This window comes from Scyliorhinus canicula, chromosome 7 (assembly GCF_902713615.1).
Source record: "Scyliorhinus canicula chromosome 7, sScyCan1.1, whole genome shotgun sequence".
Lineage (NCBI taxonomy): Eukaryota > Metazoa > Chordata > Chondrichthyes > Carcharhiniformes > Scyliorhinidae > Scyliorhinus > Scyliorhinus canicula.
Genome location: NC_052152.1, coordinates 59,551,899 through 59,570,967, shown reverse-complemented (window position 1 = coordinate 59,570,967; position 19,069 = coordinate 59,551,899). Strand labels below are relative to the sequence as shown.

General features: G+C 46.4%; 1 protein-coding gene across 5 annotated transcripts in view; it reads left to right on the top strand.

The window, feature by feature from the left end:
• Positions 1-19,069, top strand: part of usp9 (ubiquitin specific peptidase 9) — a 379,823-nt gene that overhangs the window by 254,450 nt on the left and 106,304 nt on the right. For all 5 annotated transcript variants that reach the window (XM_038802114.1, XM_038802113.1, XM_038802112.1 and 2 more), the window contains 2 exons: positions 13,291-13,498; positions 16,240-16,460. In XM_038802114.1, coding sequence (XP_038658042.1) covers positions 13,291-13,498; positions 16,240-16,460 — 429 coding nt within the window. The remainder of the gene's footprint in view (positions 1-13,290; positions 13,499-16,239; positions 16,461-19,069) is intronic.

Here is a 19,069-nt window from a genome sequence, read left to right as displayed (position 1 = left end):
TCCCCAGGGTGCACCACAAACAACTCACTCTTGCCTAGATTTAGTTTATAGCCTGAAAAGGTCCCAAACTCAGCTAGCAGCTCCATCACCCCCGGCATCCCTCCCACCGGGTCCGCCACATACAGTAGCAGGTCATCGGCATACAACGACACCCTATGTTCCTCCCCACCTCGCACCAAACCCCTCCACCTCCCTGAATCCCTCAACGCCATCGCCAACAGCTCGATTGCCAATGCAAAGAAGGGGGACAGGGGGCAACCCTGCCTGGTCCCTCGGTAAAGCCGGAAGTACTCCGACCTCCTCCCATTCGTGGCCACACGCTCCATCGGGGCCTCATATAGCAGCCTCACCCATCTAATAAACCCTTCACCAAATCCAAACCTCCCCAACACCTCCCATAAGTACCCCCACTCCATTCTATCGAAGGCCTTCTCCGCATCCAGCGCCACCTCTATCTCAGCCTCCCCCTCAATCGCCGGCATTATGATGACGTTCAACAACCTCCGCACATTTGTGTTCAGCTGCCTTCCCTTAACAAAACCTGTCTGGTCCTCGTGTACAACCCCGGCACACAGTCCTCTATCCTGGTGGCCAGGATTTTTGCCAGCACCTTGGCATCCACGTTGAGGAGAGATATGGGCCTGTATGAACCACACTGCTGGGTGTCCTTGGCCCTCTTTAAGATTAACGAAATCAGCGCCCGCGACATCGTCGGGGGCAAAGTCCCCCCTTCCCACGCTTCATTGCGTGTCCGCACCAGCAAGGGACCCTCCAGGTCCACAAACTTTTTATAAAACTGCACCGGGAACCCATCCGGCCCCGGCGCCTTCCCTGACTGCATCTGCCCGATCCCCTTAACTAGCTCCTCCAGCTCACTCGGCGCCCCCAACCCCTCCACCTGCTCCTCCTGCACCTTCGGGAAAGATAGCCCGTCGAGAAACCTCTCCATTCCCCTCCTCTCCACCATTGGCTCCGACCGGTACAGTTCCCCGTAATAGTCCTTGAAGACCTCATTCACCTCTACCCCCTTCCGCACCACATTCCCACTCTTGTCTCTCACTCCAGCAATTTCCCTAGCCGCATCCCGCTTGCGGAGCTGATGAGCCAGCATCCTACTCGCCTTTTCACCATGTTCATACACTGCCCCCTGTGCCTTCCTCCACTGTGCCTCCACCTTTCTAGTGGTCAGCAAATCAAATTGAGCCTGGAGGCTGCGCCTTTCCCCCAACAGTCCCTCCTCTGGTGCCTCCGCGTACCTCCTATCTACCTCCAGCATCTTCCCCACCAGTCTATCCCTCTCGCTCCTCTCATTGTGTGCCCGGATGGATATCAGCTCCCCACGAATCACTGCCTTCAGGGCTTCCCAGACCATCCCCACCTGGGCCTCCCCCGTATCATTCACCTCGAGGTACCCCTCAATACTTGCCCGGACCCTCCTACACACCTCCTCCGCCAACAACCCCACATCCAACCGCCACAACGGGTGCTGGTCCCGCACCTCCCCCATCTCCAACTCCATCCAAGTCGGAGATTGCAATGGCCGAATATTTGGCCGCCTCCACTCTCGGAATCAGTCCCCTACTCACCACGAAGAAGTCTATCTGAGAATAAACCCTATGTACGTGGGAGAAGAAAGAGTACTCCTGTGCCCTTGGCCTCACAAACCTCCATGGGTCCACCCCTCCCATCTGGTCCATAAACCCTCTCAGTACCTTGGCCGCCGCCGGCCTCCTACCCGTCCTTGAACTGGACCAATCCAGTGAAGGATCCAACACCGTATTAAAGTCCCCCCCCATAATTGGATCCAGCAGAGGGCAGCAGAGCAGAGCTACTGATCAGCTGTTCTGGGGAAATTTGCATACGTGCAGTGCGGTCAGCCTAAGTTGAAGGTGAATCTGCGAAGGAGACCCGAGGAGTTTGAGTGAAGGCAATCATCCAGCAGAGGGCAGCAGAGCAGAGCTACTGATCAGCTGTTCTGGGGAAATTTGCATACGTGCAGTGCGGTCAGCCTAAGTTGAAGGTGAATCTGCGAAGGAGACCCGAGGAGTTTGAGTGAAGGCAATCATCCAGCAGAGGGCAGCAGAGCAGAGCTACTGATCAGCTGTTCTGGGGAAATTTGCATACGTGCAGTGCGGTCAGCCTAAGTTGAAGGTGAATCTGCGAAGGAGACCCGAGGAGTTTGAGTGAAGGCAATCATCCAGCAGAGGGCAGCAGAGCAGAGCTACTGATCAGCTGTTCTGGGGAAATTTGCATACGTGCAGTGCGGTCAGCCTAAGTTGAAGGTGGTTTGTGGAGGGGCTGTTGGCAAGTGACAGTTAAACCCGAAACACTTCGTGAGTGTTTCCCACCCTACCTCCTCCTCTAACCAACCCCCCCACCCCACGGTGGTTGGGAAGCGGGAGCAGGGGCCTGTCGTGAAGGTGAGTGAGTGCCTTTAAATTTGCTTACCTTTCAGCGGGAGCAGGGTTTGAGGTAATATCAGGTAAGCTCTTCCTTTCTTTTTCTTTTTCTTGTTTTTTTTTTTAAATCTAGAGGTGATGTCAGGGAAGGCAGTACAATGCTCCTCCTGCAGAATGTTTGAGGTGAGGGACGCCGTCAGCGTCCCTGCTGATTTCATCTGTGGGAAGTGCACCCAACGCCAGCTCCTCAAAAACCGTGTTAGGGACCTGGAGCTTGAGCTGGATGAACTTCGGATCATTCGGGAGGCAGAAGGGGTCATAGATAGGAGCTTCAGGGAAGTAGTTACACCAAAGACTGGAGATAGATGGGTAACTGTAAGAGGGACTGGGAAGAAGCAGTCAGTGCAGGGACCCCCTGCGGTCGTTCCCCTGAGTAACAAGTATACCGTTTTGGATACTTGTGGGGGGGACGACTTACCAGGGGTAAGCCATGGGGAACGGGCCTCTGGCACGGAGTCTGTCCCTGTTGCTCAGAAGGGAAGGGGGGAAAGGAGTAGAACATTAGTAATTGGGGACTCAATAGTTAGGGGCACAGATAGGAGATTTTGTGGGAGCGAGAGAGACTCACGTTTGGTATGTTGCCTCCCAGGTGCAAGGGTACGTGATGTCTCGGATCGTGTTTTCCGGGTCCTTAAGGGGGAGGGGGAGCAGCCCCAAGTCGTAGTCCACATTGGCACTAACGACATAGGTAGGAAAGGGGACAAGGATGTCAGGCAGGCCTTTAGGGAGCTAGGATGGAAGCTCAGAGCGAGAACAAACAGGGTTGTTATCTCTGGGTTGTTGCCCGTGCCACGTGATAGTGAGATGAGGAATAGGGAGAGAGAGCAATTAAACACGTGGCTACAGGGATGGTGCAGGCGGGAGGGATTCAGATTTCTGGATAACTGGGGCTCTTTCTGGGGAAGGTGGGACCTCTATAGACAGGATGGTCTACATCTGAACCTGAGGGGCACCAATATCCTGGGGGGGAGATTTGTTAGTGCTCTTTGGGGGGGTTTAAACTAATTCAGCAGGGGCATGGGAACCTGGATTGTAGTTTTGGGGTACGGGAGATTGAGAGTATAGAGGTCAGGAGCACAAATTTGACTTCGCAGGTGGGTGCCAGTGTTCAGGTAGGTGGTTTGAAGTGTGTCTACTTCAATGCCAGGAGTATACGAAATAAGGTAGGGGAACTGGCAGCATGGGTTGGTACCTGGGACTTCGATGTTGTGGCCATTTCAGAGACATGGATAGAGCAGGGACAGGAATGGTTGTTGCAGGTTCCGGGGTTTAGGTGTTTTAGTAAGCTCAGAGAAGGGGGCAAAAGAGGGGGAGGTGTGGCGCTGCTAGTCAAGGACAGTATTACGGTGGCGGAAAGGATGCTAGATGGGGACTCTTCTTCTGAGGTAGTATGGGCTGAGGTTAGAAACAGGAAAGGAGAGGTCACCCTGTTGGGAGTTTTCTATAGGCCACCTAATAGTTCTAGGGATGTAGAGGAAAGGATGGCGAAGATGATTCTGGAAAAGAGCGAAAGTAACAGGGTAGTTGTTATGGGAGACTTTAACTTTCCAAATATTGACTGGAAAAGATATAGTTCGAGTACATTAGATGGGTCATTCTTTGTACAATGTGTGCAGGAGGGTTTCCTGACACAATATGTTGACAGGCCAACAAGAGGCGAGGCCACATTGGATTTGGTTTTGGGTAATGAACCAGGCCAGGTGTTAGATCTGGAGGTAGGTGAGCACTTTGGAAACAGTGACCACAATTCGGTGACCTTTACATTAGTGATGGAAAGGGATAAGTATACCCCGCAGGGCAAGAGTTATAGCTGGGGGAAGGGCAATTATGATGCCATTAGACATGACTTAGGATGTGTTGGTTGGAGAAGTAGGCTGCAAGGGTTGGGCACACTGGATATGTGGAGCTTGTTCAAGGAACAGCTATTGCATGTTCTTGATAAGTACGTACCAGTCAGGCAGGGAGGAAGGGGTCGAGCGAGGGAACCGTGGTTTACCAAAGAAGTGGAATCTCTTGTTAAGAGGAAGAAGGAGGCCTATGTGAAGATGAGGCGTGAAGTTTCAGTTGGGGCGCTTGATAGTTACAAGGAAGCGAGGAAGGATCTAAAGAGAGAGCTGAGACGAGCAAGGAGGGGACATGAGAAGTCTTTGGCAGGTAGGATCAAGGAAAACCCAAAAGCTTTCTATAGGTATGTCAGGAATAAAAGAATGACTAGGGTAAGAGTAGGGCCAGTCAAGGACAGTGGTGGGAAGTTGTGTGTGGAGGCTGAGGAGATAAGCGAGATACTAAATGAATACTTTTCGTCAGTATTCACTCAAGAAAAAGATAATATTGTGGAGGAGAATGTTGAGACCCAGGCTATTAGAATAGATGGCATTGAGGTGCGTAGGGAAGAAGTGTTGGCAATTCTGGACAAGGTGAAAATAGATAAGTCCCCGGGGCCAGATGGGATTTATCCTAGGATTCTCTGGGAAGCCAGGGAAGAGATTGCTGAGCCTTTGGCTTTGATTTTTAGGTCATCATTGGCTACAGGAATAGTGCCAGAGGACTGGAGGATAGCAAATGTGGTCCCTTTGTTCAAGAAGGGGAGTAGAGATAACCCCGGTAACTATAGGCCGGTGAGCCTAACGTCTGTGGTGGGTAAAGTCTTGGAGAGGATTATAAAAGATACGATTTATAATCATCTAGATAGGAATAATATGATTAGGGACAGTCAGCATGGTTTTGTGAAGGGTAGGTCATGCCTCACAAACCTTATCGAGTTCTTTGAGAAGGTGACTGAACAGGTAGACGAGGGTAGAGCAGTTGATGTGGTGTATATGGATTTCAGTAAAGCGTTTGATAAGGTTCCCCACGGTCGGCTATTGCAGAAAATACGGAGGCTGGGGATTGAGGGTGATTTAGAGATGTGGATCAGAAATTGGCTAGTTGAAAGAAGACAGAGAGTGGTAGTTGATGGGAAATGTTCAGAATGGAGTTCAGTTACGAGTGGCGTACCACAAGGATCTGTTCTGGGGCCGTTGCTGTTTGTCATTTTTATAAATGACCTAGAGGAGGGCGCAGAAGGATGGGTGAGTAAATTTGCAGACGACACTAAAGTCGGTGGAGTTGTAGACAGTGCGGAAGGATGTTGCAGGTTACAGAGGGACATAGATAAGCTGCAGAGCTGGGCTGAGAGGTGGCAAATGGAGTTTAATGTGGAGAAGTGTGAGGTGATTCACTTTGGAAAGAATAACAGAAATGCGGAATATTTGGCTAATGGTAAAATTCTTGGTAGTGTGGATGAGCAAAGGGATCTCGGTGTCCATGTACATAGATCCCTGAAAGTTGCCACCCAGGTTGATAGGGTTGTGAAGAAGGCCTATGGTGTGTTGGCCTTTATTGGTAGAGGGATTGAGTTCCGGAGCCATGAGGTCATGTTGCAGTTGTACAAAACTCTAGTACGGCCGCATTTGGAGTATTGCGTACAGTTCTGGTCGCCTCATTATAGGAAGGACGTGGAAGCTTTGGAACGGGTGCAGAGGAGATTTACCAGGATGTTGCCTGGTATGGAGGGAAAATCTTATGAGGAAAGGCTGATGGACTTGAGGTTGTTTTCGTTAGAGAGAAGAAGGTTAAGAGGTGACTTAATAGAGGCATACAAAATGATCAGAGGGTTAGATAGGGTGGACAGCGAGAGCCTTCTCCCGCGGATGGAGGTGGCTAGCACGAGGGGACATAGCCTTAAATTGAGGGGTAATAGATATAGGACAGAGGTCAGAGGTGGGTTTTTTACGCAAAGAGTGGTGAGGCCGTGGAATGCCCTACCTGCAACAGTAGTGAACTCGCCAACATTGAGGGCATTTAAAAATTTATTGGATAAGCATATGGATGATAAGGGCATAGTGTAGGTTAGATGGCCTTTAGATTTTTTCCATGTCGGTGCAACATCGAGGGCCGAAGGGCCTGTACTGCGCTGTATCGTTCTATGTTCTATGTTCTATAATCAGACCTCCCGCCTCTAGATCCGGGACCCGTCCCAGCATACGCCTCATAAAGCCCGCATCGTCCCAATTTGGGGCATACACACTAGCAAGTACCACCTTCTCTCCTTGTAGCCTGCCCCTAACCATAACATACCTACCCCCCTTATCTGCCACCACCTCAGATGCCTCAAACGACACATTTTTCCCCACCAGAATCGCCACTCCCCGGTTCTTCACATCCAATCCAGAGTGGAAAACTTGCCCCACCCACCCCTTCCTCAGACGGACCTGGTCCGCCCCACTCCATACCCCCAACCCTATATAGAATACAACAAACCCCCCCCCAACCCTCCCCGCAAGATACAAAACTCAAACAATGCCCCCCAACAAAAAACAGAACAACACCCCAATAAATAACCATATCAAAATTACAAAAGTACAGAGAAAGAGAACACAGCAACAGCAGAAACCAGCAATAAAGCATTACAACCGACCCCCCAACCCCTAGTTCGAGTCCAGTTTCTCCGTCCGCACGAAGGTCCACGCCTCCTCCGGGGAATCAAAATAATAATGCCGGTCCAAATAAGTTACGCGCAGGCTGCAACATTCCAAACTTTATCATCTTCTTGTAGCGCACCTCTTTCGTCTGATTAAACCCGGACCGCCACTTAGCCACCTCCGCACTCCAATCCTGGTAGATCCGTACTACCCCATTCTCCCAATTGCTGCTCTTCACCTTCTTGGCCCAGCGCAGCACACACTCCCGATCACTGAAGCGGTGGAACCTCACCAGCACCGCACGCGGGGGTTCGTTCTCCTTAGGCCTCCTGGCCAGTACTCTGTGGGCTCCCTCCAGCTCCAGGGGCAGATGGAAAGATCCTGCCCCCACTAGCGAGTTCAGCATCGTGGCCACGTAGGTTGTCAGATCCGACCCCTCCAGCCCCTCCGCAAGGCCCAAGATCCTCAGATTTTTCCGCCTCATGCGGTGATCAAGCTCCTCGAAGCGGTCTTGCAACTTCTTGTGGAGTGCCTCGTGCCCCTCCACCTTACTCACGAGGACCACGGCCTCCTCCTCTCGTTCAGTGGCCTGCGCCTGCAACACCTGGATGACAGCACCCTGGGTCGTCTGAATCTCCGAGAGCTTTTTATTCGTTTCCTGCAGAGAGCTCAGCACCTCAGCCTTGAAATCTGCAAAACAGTGCAGGAGAGCAGCATGCTGCTCCTGGGCCCACAGCTTCCACTCCTCTGGTGCTCCGCCTGCCTCCACCTTGGAATCCTTCCCCTGTTTTTTTTCTGGGGAGCTGCTGCCGTTTCTTCCACCTTTCCACTCCGAGTTCGAGTCATGAAATGTGGAGAAAGTCGATCAGCACACCTTCTCCCACCGGGAGACGTCGAAAAAATTCCGTTTTGGGCTCTAAAAAGAGCCGAAAAGTCTGTTTGAATCGGGAGCTCCCAAATGTGCGGCTTCCTACGTCATCGCCGCCACCGGAAGTAGCTGTTGAAACAAATTAACCACTCATAATTACCTTAAACGAAGCCCTTCCGCACTGCTTCTGCATGGCTACAACACATAGTCGCAAAGCTACAACCTCAGCAATGTGTACAAATGTGGCGAGGAGCTGTACTTGGCTGATGTCCTCTCTGGAGCCTTATTACACCTTTAGATCAGGCAGATCACGAGGAAGCCATCGACATGATGGCAGTTGAGGTGCTGTCCTCTTGTCGAATTCAGGAATTCAAACAAGCCTTTCAGGTTGATGCCACATGCAATTAGCTGCACAACATCGTTGTATGGGGCAGGCCAGAATTCCCAAGGCAGCTTCCCATGAGTTCTTCACATTCTTTGCCATCAGAGGTGAGCTAACCGTACAGGATGGACTAATACTGCTTGGCCAACGATGCGGCATCCCTCGCACCCTCTAGTGGTACTACACACAACAACTGCATTTGTAACACCCTGGGTGGAAACAACCCGATACAGAGCCAAGGAATCGTTGACCTGGCCCTCTATGTACGCAAACATGGAAACCGAAATCTCCCGATGAACACCATGCAGCATATACATGAGGTCCCAGACCTCCCATGGCACAGCAACTGATATCTTCAAGTGGAATTGTGAACAACATTTAAGAACGTAAGAACTAGGAGTAGGCCATCTGGTCCTTCGAGCCTGCTCTGCCATTCAGTGAGTTAATGACTGATCTTTTGTGGACTCAGCTCCACTTTCCCGCTCGAACACCATATTCCTTTATTCTTCAAAGAAGTATCTTTATTTTGAAAACATTTAATGAAGGAGCCTCAACTGCTTCACTGGGCAGGGAATTTCATAGATTCACAACCCTTTGGGTGAAGAAGTTCCTCCTAAACTCCGTCTGAAATCTTCCCCTTATTTTGAGGCTATGCCCCCTAGTTCTGCTTTCACACGCCAGTGGCAACAACCTCCCTGCATCTATTCTATCTATTCCATTCATTATTTTATGCTTCTTTCAGATCCCCCGTGTCCTTTAAATTCCAACAAGTACAGTCCCATTCTACTCGATCTCTCCTTGTAATCCAATCTCTTCAACTCTGGGATTCACCTAGTGAATCTCCTCTGCATACCCTCCAGCGCCAGTAAATTCTTTCTCGGGTAAAGAGACCAAAACTGAACACAATACTCAGGTGTGGACGAACTAACACCTTATGCAGTTGCAACATAACCTCCCTAGTCTTAAACTCCATCCCTCCAGCAATGAACAACAAGACTCCATTCGCCTTCTTAAGCACCTGCAAACCAACCTTTTGCAAGTCATGCACTAGGATACCCAGGTCCCTCTGTACAGCAGCATTTTAAAAATATTTTATTATTTAAATAATAATTCCTTTTGCTGTTATTCCTACCAAAATGGATAACCACAAATTTGTCAACATTGTATTCCATCTGCCAGACCCGAGCCCATTCACTTAACCTTATCCAAATCCCTCTGCAGACTTCCGGTATCCTCTGCACTTTTTGCTTTACCACTCATCTTAGTGTCATCTGCAAACTTGGATACATTGCACTTTGTCTCCAACTCCAAATCATCTATGTAAATTGTGAACAGTTGTAGGCCCAACACTGATCCCTGAGGGTCACCACTTGCCACTGATTGCCAATCAGAGAAACACCCACTAATTCCCACTCTTTATTTTCTATCAATTAGCCAATCCTCTATCCGTGCTACTACATTGCCCTTTATGCTATGCATCATTATTTTATGCAGCAACCTTTTGTGTGGCACCTTGTCAAAAGCTTTTCTGGAAATCCAGATATACCGCATCCATTGGCTCCCCGTTGTTTACCGCACTGATGTCCTCAAAAAATTCCACGAAATTAGTTATGGCACGACCTGCCCTTTATGAACCCATGCTGCATCTGTCCAATGGGACTTCCATCCAGATGCCTCGCTATTTCTTCCTTTTATGAGATTCCAGCATCTTCCCTCCTACTGAAGTTTAACTAACTGGCCTATAATTACCCGCTTTTTGCTAGTTGATTAGCTAGTTCAACTGGTCTTCGTTGATCCGGGTGGTTTGAACTCTACTACCTGCCAAACATGACAAGTCCCAATCACATGACAAGTCCCAGTGACGGGAGCGCATGGGTTATCCCTGTGGGTGACTGCAAAGCACAAGTGTTGTATATGGCTATTGAGCTCAGGAATAAACTACCTTTGTTGGAAGTCCTTGTTATTAGTGATTTAGGGAACCCACAACTTTCTACACCAACTTCCTAACATAATGTCCTTTAAATGTCAAATCGATCTGTTATTTTGTTTCTGTATTAGCAGGAAATATACCCATCTTGTTAAACGTTAAGATAAATGTTTTGATGAGATGGGATGTGCAGAATGTACCTTACTGGATAGTTTGAATTGGTTATGGTACCGGACCAGACCCCAATTTATATTGGCAACCAGACAATGTAAAACAGTGAGGAAAGCATACTTTGCTCCAGGAGTGATTCCGCTAACAAATTGGGATCTTTTATATTAACACAAGAGTACCCACATTGACATCACCAAAAATAGCTTTTCAATTAACAGTTAATGAATTCTTAAGAGAAAAGGAAACACTTTAACTACTAATTTATACCTTCCATCTCCAATTAAGCAGAGCGCATTACCGGTAAAAAGCCACCGGTAAATAAAGTTAGCAGGTGCAGGGATATTTGCTATACTCTAGTTTAGAGTTTTCTTGGAAAGACTGATTTGAAGGGCAGTTCCTTTCAGGAACAGCCTGCAGATCCTTTTGTCTTAGTCAGACTAAAAATCCTACAGCCAACACTGCTTTGTATAAACCAGGCTCCTGTGAATCATGGAATTTACAGTGCCGAAGGATGCCATTCTGCCCATCGAGTCTGCACTAGCCCTTGGAAAGAGCACCCTACTTAAGCCCACACCTCCACCCTATCCCTGTAATCCAGTAATACCAGCTAATTTTCTGGACACTAAAGGGCAATTTAGCATGGCCAATACACCTAACCACACATCTTTGCACTATGGGAGGAAACTGGAGCACTCTGAGGAAACCCACACAGACACAATAATAAGAATCTTTATCGTCACAAGTGGGGTTATATTAACACTGCAATGAAGTTACTGTGAAAATCCCCAATTTGCCACACCCTGTGCCTGTTCGGGTACATGGAGGGAGAATTCAGAATGTCCAATTCACCTAACACGCACGTCTTTCAAGACATGTGGGAGGAAACCAGAGCACCAGGAGGAAACCCAAGCAGACACTGAGAAAGCACACACTCTACAGACTGAGAACGCACAGACTCTGCCCAGACAGTGATCCAAGCTGGGAATCGAACCTGGGGCCCTGGAGCTGTGAAGTAACAGTGCTGCCCACTGTGCTGCCGTGCTACCCGGAGAGAAAGTGCAAACCCCGCACAGTCACCCGAGGTTGGAATTGAACCCAGGTCCCTGGAGCTGTGAGGAAGCAGTTCTAACTACTGTGCCACCTTGCCGCCCTGGTAGTAGTCTTTGGTATAGCTGTATAAGGAACCTTGCTGAGTTCCTGCAGTGCAGCTTGTAGATGGTACACACTGCTGGTGGTAGAAGGATTAAATGTTTCTGAAAATGTGGCAGCCAAATGGGCTGCTTTGACCTGGATAGTGTTGAGCTGCTTGAGTGATGTTGGAGCTGCACGCATCCAGGCAAGTGGAAGTGTTCCATCACACTCCTCACTTGTACGTTGTAGCAGATGGACAGGTTTTGGGGAATCAGAAGGTGAGTTAACACACTGCATGATTGGTATTCTTATGAAGTGTCCTACTGTGTGAAGGACAAAATGCTTCGTAATGTCTCTCTCTTTCAGCAATAAAACGTTTTGTACTGCTAAATGACAATTTGTGCACTTTATATACACTTAATTTATTTTACTCGGGGTGGCACAGTGGTTAGCACTGCTGCCTTCGGCAATGAGGACCTAGATTTGATCCTGGCCCCGGGTCACTGTCTGTGTGAAGTTTGCACATTCTCCCCGTGTCTGCGTGGGTCTCACCCCCCACAACCCAAAGATCTGTAGGTTAGGTGGATTGGCCACATTAAATTGCCCCTTAATTGGGGAAAAAAATAATTATGTACTCTAAATTCATACAAAAATGGTGAACTGAGTGAGGCAGGAGTGAAGATGGGCAATGCTATGAAGTTGCAGGTTTTGGTGATGACTAGGATAAAGTCTTAAGCTCAGCTCACGGTCACGAAGTTAGCAAGTTTGTGAACAGTCTGGTTCAGTCTCTGATTAAAATAATAAGTTATTTTACTCATTGTCTTCTTGCCAAATCTTTGCCTCGTCTAAAACCAGTTCATACAATCTAATTTCTATTTCCAATTGCTTGCTTCAAGTCTTTTATTTCTGCATAAGTCTTAATTAACAAACTCTCCATTATACCAGCCAATCTTAGTAGTTATTGAGCAACGAATTTGCCAACTTCTTGTAATTAATGCCATGTGTGCCTTTATTTGCATGTTTATATTAAATATATACATATAAATATTTAGATATAAATGTTTCATTTGTTAATTAATCTGTTTTTCATCTAAGAAACTATGAACCACAAATAGAAATAGCAAATTAATTAAATTATAATTATGACCACTTGTAGGGATTTTGAGCTGAGGTGATGCTACAAATGTTGGAGAACCGGTAAAGACACGCCAGTGTCCACTGAGCTCAAGGAGGAAAATTGTTTTGGTTTACCATTCTGTATTGCATTCTGTTGTGTATGGACATTTTGTACAGTTAAAATTTGGCTCAGTGTTGGAGAATTATATAAATTTGGTCTGAGGCTCATATTTTATTTCACCTAAGAAAAATTAGATTCCAGAGGGCATTTGTCAGCCAGCATCTTAAGTGGGGAAGGCCACTCAACCGATTGAACTTGGAAGTTTATGACGTAAACTTGCAGAGATTTATTACAGTTTGTCACCCTATATGCAAATTTGGTGTACTAATTGTTTTGTATGTCCAAATTGTAACTTTTGTTCCTATGTTTTTAGTGTGCATTGCTGATATTTTTTGGCCTTTACTATCCTAATCTCTCTTTTTTCTGGCACTTTCATGCATAATCTTTAAATGTTCAAGTTAAGCCTTTGCACAAACTTAAACAATTATGCAACATTTCAAAATGTCACTCATTCATGTTGCAACACTTAAACGAATGTGGAGGATTTTGAAAACTTGAAAAAAATGTTGCCCTAATTATTCTACTTAACTCCCATTTCGTTGTTGTACTAATCTCTGGGAAATTCTACTAATGTTTATTGATGATGTATTGGAGGCGATGAAACTGAATTATTATTAAGTAACTGGAAAATCTTTCTCACTTTATTCTATAGGAGCTGATAGATGACTTCATCTTCCCAGCGTCTAATGTTTACCTTCAGTATAAGAAGAGTGGAGAATTACCATCTGAGCAAGCCATTCCTGTCTGTAGTGCACCTGCTGCAATTAATGCTAGCTTTGAATTGTTAGTTGCACTGGCTGTTGGATGTGTGCAAAACCTCAAACAAATAGTGGACACCATGACAGATATGTATTATGCAGGTATTTGAAAGCTGTTTTGCTGGATAATTTGGTAAATGTGTGGATGAACTGAGAGAAATCTTCTTTGGAAGACAGTCAAATTTATTTCTTAATAAATTTGCAACACGGTGGCGCAGTGGTTAGCATTGCTGCCTCATGGCGCCGAGGTCCCAGGTTTGATCCCGGCTCTGGGTCACTGTCAGTGTGGAGTTTGCACATTCTCCCCGTGTTTGCGTGGGTTTGCCCCCACGGCCCAAACGATGTGCAGGTTAGGTAGATGGGCCATGCTAAATTGCTCCTTAATTGGAAAAATGAATTGGGTACACTAAATTTTTTTAATAAGAGAATTATTTCTTGGTCTGTTAACTATTGCTCATCTATTGTTGGGTTACTGGTATAGGGTGGATACGTTGACTTGAGTAGGGTGATCATTGCTCGGCACAACATCGAGGGCCGAAGGGCCTTTTCTGTGCTGTACTGTTCTATGTTCTAAGATCAGGTTCCTGTGCACAGTGTGCAAGTTAATATTTATCTCAATCAGTGTCATTGAAACACATTTTCTGATCATTAGCATTTTTCTGTTTAAAGAACTTCCTGTGCACAAACGAGCTGGATGCTTAATCCATCTCGTTTAATGTAGCAAAAACTACTCTACTTAGAAGTACCATATTGTTGGTAAAGTGCTTTGGCGTGTCTTTAAGGTGTTTGAGTCTTTAATACAGAATGAAAACAGAATTCCAAACTGAGTCCACCTCTAGAAGAATCACAACTCAAAATTGTAGCATCTCAGAGCATCCTTGGATTGGTTTGGCTGACATAAGGTGGCGCAGTGGTTAGCACTGCTGTCTCATGACGCTGAGGACCTGGGTTCGAACTCAGCCCCAAGTCATGTCCATGTGGAGTTTGCACATTCTCCCCGTGTTTGCGTGGATCTCACCCCCACGGCAGGCTAGGTGGATTGGCTTCACTAAATTGCTCCTTAATTGGGGGGAAAAAAAGAATTGGCTATTCTAATTTTTTTTTTTCAAAATATGGCTGACATAAGAATGTAAGAAACAAGAGTAGTCCGCAAGCCTGCCCGCCTTTCAATAAGATCATGGCTGATCTGATTGCCGTCCTAACTCCACTTCCTACCTGTGCTCCATCCTTGAATCCTTTGTCAATCAGAAATCTGTCTAACTCAACCTTGAACATATTCCATGACCCAGCCTCAACTGCTCACTGGAGAAGAGAATTCCAAACTCTCAACGACCCTCAGAAGAAATTCTACTTCCTCTCCATCTTAAATGGGAGATCCCTAATTTTGAAACTCTGCCTTTTAGCCCCAAATGAGAGAAAACATTTTCTGAGCATCTACCCTTCCAATTCCCCTCAGGATCTTGTTTTTCAATAAAATCATCTCGTTCTTTCAAACGTAAGTGAGTATAGGCCCAACCTTTCCTCATAAGCCAACCCCTTCATCCCAGAAATCAGCCTAGGGAACCTTCTCTGATCATCTTCCAATGCAAGTATGTTCATCCTTCAGTCAGGTAAACAAAACTACGCAGTGCCCCAGGTGTGGTCTCACCAATGCACTGGAAGAAGAGCTGGAAGAAGACTTTCTTTTTCCTATATTGCTTCCCCTAGCAATAAAAAACAGTATTCTGTTTGCTTCCTGACTACTTGCTGTTCCTGCATGCTAGCTTTTTGTAGTTCATGTAAAAGGATATCCAGCTCTCTCTGTACCACAGCATTCTGCAGTGTCTTTCCAGTTGAATAATACTGCTTTTCTATTCTTCCTGCCAAATGGATTATTGCTCATTTTCACACAATATACTCCCACCTGCCAAATTTTACCCACTGATTAAATCTGCAAATTTTTTCCCACTCATGTAACCTATTTATATTTCTTTTCAGGCTCTGTGCCCCCTCACGATTTGCTTTCCTCTTGCCTTTTAATTGTAAACAAATTTGGCCGCAATATACTCAATCCTTTCATTCCAGCCATTATCACAGATTGTAAATAGTTGAGGCCCCAGCACTGATCCTTGTGGCACTTTACTAATTAGGTTTGCATCCTGAATCTATGCTGATATAGCACCTGCAATGCTATATGCTATGTGTAGCCTTCTATATGGCACCTTCATCAAATACCTTTCGAAAATCCAAATACAGTACATCTTCAGCTTCCCCTTTATCCACCATGCTCCCTCAAAGAGCTCTAACAAATGTTTCCCTTATTAAAACCATGTTAATTCTGCCTAATGTTTTCTAAATATCTTATCACTGCCTCTTTAATAATGGATTCTAGCATTTTCCCAGTGACAGACGAAAAACTGACTGACTTATAGTTTCCTGCTTTCAGTCCCCTTTCTGGAACAGAGGTTGCATTTTCAGTTTTCCAATTTGCTGGGACACAAAATCTAGAGAATTTTGGAAGATTAAAGGCTTTGTTCTCAGATTGTTCAAAAGCAAAGACCCAGTCGTGTAAATTGTGTGCAATATATCGGCAGTAGAAACCTGAACGTTAGCTATCATCTCTAATATCCCATGTGAAAGTGATCACTCCATAGGGCACATTAGACCAATACTTATTTTTCAGCTTTGGCGATAGTAGTTTGATCTGTTTCAACTTTATTAATTGAAGTGAGAAGTCGATACTGTAAACTACTTCTAAAAGTGGGCCTTAAAATAGTCAAAACGTTGTGGTAATTCAGTATAGGATTTAGAAATGTCTATGAAATTTTAATTGCTGATTTGTGTAGTTTATATTTTTTACTTAGGTTGTGAAGCACTGACTGAGTGGGAATACTTGCCACCAGTAGGACCGCGTCCATCAAAAGGATTTGTAGGATTAAAGAATGCTGGTGCTACGTGTTACATGAATTCTGTTATTCAGCAGCTGTACATGATACCAGCTATTAGAAATGGTATCCTTACAATTGAAGGCACTGGTAGTGATGTTGATGATGATACATCTGGTGATGAGAAACAGGATAATGAGGTGAACACAAGTTATTTGTTTATTTATCTTTAAAATTAAGCGTTTCATGCTTTTAGTGTCTGTGAAAGCCCAAATCATGAGCTGAGTTGGATCACTTTTTTATATCAAAGCTGCTAGTAAATGCCACTTGTCAACAGTAATGTACTAATTTAGGTACCTAGGCATTCATGCGACGTGGGAATGGAACCGGCTGCATAAATTAAATATGGCAGGATGATTTTCGGAGATGGGGCGCGCTTCCGTTGACACTGGCTGGGAGGGAGTAGATGGTGAAGAGGACGGTCCTCCCGAGAATCCTGTTTTTATTTGTGTCTCCCCATCTTTATTCCCCGGTCCTTTTTTAAACGGGTCAACAAAGTGATCACTGGCTTTGTTTGGGCGGGCAAGACCCCGCGAGTTAGGAAGGTAATGCTTGAGCAGAGTCGGGGAGAGGGCGGGCTGGCGCTGCTAAATTGAAATGAAATTAAATGAAAATCGCTTATTGTCACAAGTAGGCTTCAAATGAAGTTACTGTGAAAAGGCCCTAGTCGCCACACTCCGGCGCCTGTTCGGGGAGGCTGGTACGGGAATTGAACCATGCTGCTGGCCTGCCTGGGTCTGCTTTAAAAGCCAGCTCTTTAGCCCTGTGCTAAACCAGCCCCAGCAACTATTTTAATAATTTTAATCATTTTTAATTATTAAAATTTAAATAATAAATAAATAATAAATTATATTTAAATAATATTTTTAAATATTTAAATAAAGTTAAATAATATTTAATGATTTTAGCAACTATTATTGGGTGGTGAATACAGCCATGATCAGGAAGTGGGTGGTGGGGGAGGGATCGGCATGGGAGCGTATGGAGGCGGCTTCATGCAAGGGCACCAGTCTGGGGGCGTTGGTAACTGCGCCTCTGCTGTTCCCGCCGGCACGGTACTTCACCAGCCCCGTGGTGGTGGCGGCCCTGAGAGTCTGGGGGCAATGGAGGAGACGTGGGAGCAGAGGATCCGTCTGGTCCCCAATCTGTAATAGTCACCGGTTTGCCCCGGGAAGTATGGATGGGGTGTTCCGGATATGGCGGAGAGCAGGGATTGAGTGGATGGGGGATATGTTTATAGAGGGGAGCTTTCCGAGTATGAGGGCGCTGGAGGAGAAGTTTGGGTTGGCGAGGGGAAACAAATTCAGGTAACTGCAGGTGCGGGACTTCTAACGTAAACAGGTGTCAGCCTTCCCGCTACTACCGCTAAGGGGATTCAGGACAGGGTAGTTTCCAGAGGGTAGGTAGGAGAAGGGAGCATCTCTGACATTTACAAGGAACTTATGGGGTCAGAGGAGACACAGACCAAGGAGCTGAAGCGCAAGTGGGAGAAAGAGCTGGAAGGAGAGATGGTCTTTGGGCGGACACGTTGAGTAGAGTCAATGCGTCCGCAGCATGTGCCAGGCTCAGCCTGATACAATTCAAGGTTGTTCATCGGGCTCACATGATAGTGGCCCGGATGAGCAGATTCTTTGGGGTGGAAGACAGGTGTGCAAAATGTGGGGGAGGACCAACGAACCATGTCCACATGTTCTGGACATGTCCGAAGCTTAGGGGATTTTGGCAGGTGTTTGCAGATGTCATGTCCATGGTGTTAAAAACAAGGGTGGCTCTGAGTCCAGAGGTGGTGATTTTCGGGGTGTCAGAAGACCTGGGAATCCAGGAGGAGAAAGAGGCAGATGTTCTAGCCTTTGCTTCCTTGGTAGCCCAGAGAGGGATACTATTAGCTTGGAGGGACTCAAAGCCCTGAAGTCGGAAACCTGGCCATCGCACATGGCTAGCTTTCTCTGTTTGGGGAAAATCAATTTCGCCTTGAGAGGGTCACTGTTAGGGTTCACCCGGAGGTGGCAACCGTTTGTCGACTTCTTCGCGGAAAATTAATCGTCAGCGGAAGGGGAGGGTTAGTTTAGCTTAGAGTAGGGAGTTAACAAAGGTGGGACATGGAGGGAGGGAGACGGCTTTTGCACTATGCTTATAGTTTCCTGTACATTGGTTATTTTGTTGTTATTACAATAACAAAAATACCAGAATAAAATGTTTATTAAAACAGAGTTATGTACTTAAAGCATTTTTGATTTATTTTGTTAATGTATTGAAATCTGCTCAATGGGGCGGCGCAGTGGTTAGCACTGCTGCCTCACGACGTTTATGTCCCAGGTTTTATCCCGGCTCTGGGTCATTGTGTGTGTGAAGTTTGCACATTCACCCCGTGTTTGCGTGGGCTTCGCCCCCATAACCCAAAGATGTGCAGGGTAGGTGAATTGGTCAAGGTAAGAATTGCCCCTTGATTGCAAAAAAATTAATTGGTTACTCTAAATTATTTTTTTTTTTAAAGAAATCTGCTCAATGTACAAGCTTTGAGTTTTGAATTTAGATTAAAACTTTGAAATCAATGCGGCACGGTAACACAGTGGTTACCACTGTCGCTTCACGGCGCCAGGGTCCCAGGTTCGATTCTTGCTTGGGTCACTGTCTGTGCGGAGTCTGCACATTCTCCCTGTGTCTGCGTAGGGTTCCTCTGGGTGCTCTGGTTTCCTTCCACAAGTCCCGAAAGACGTGCTTGTCAGCTGAATTGGACATTCTGAATTCT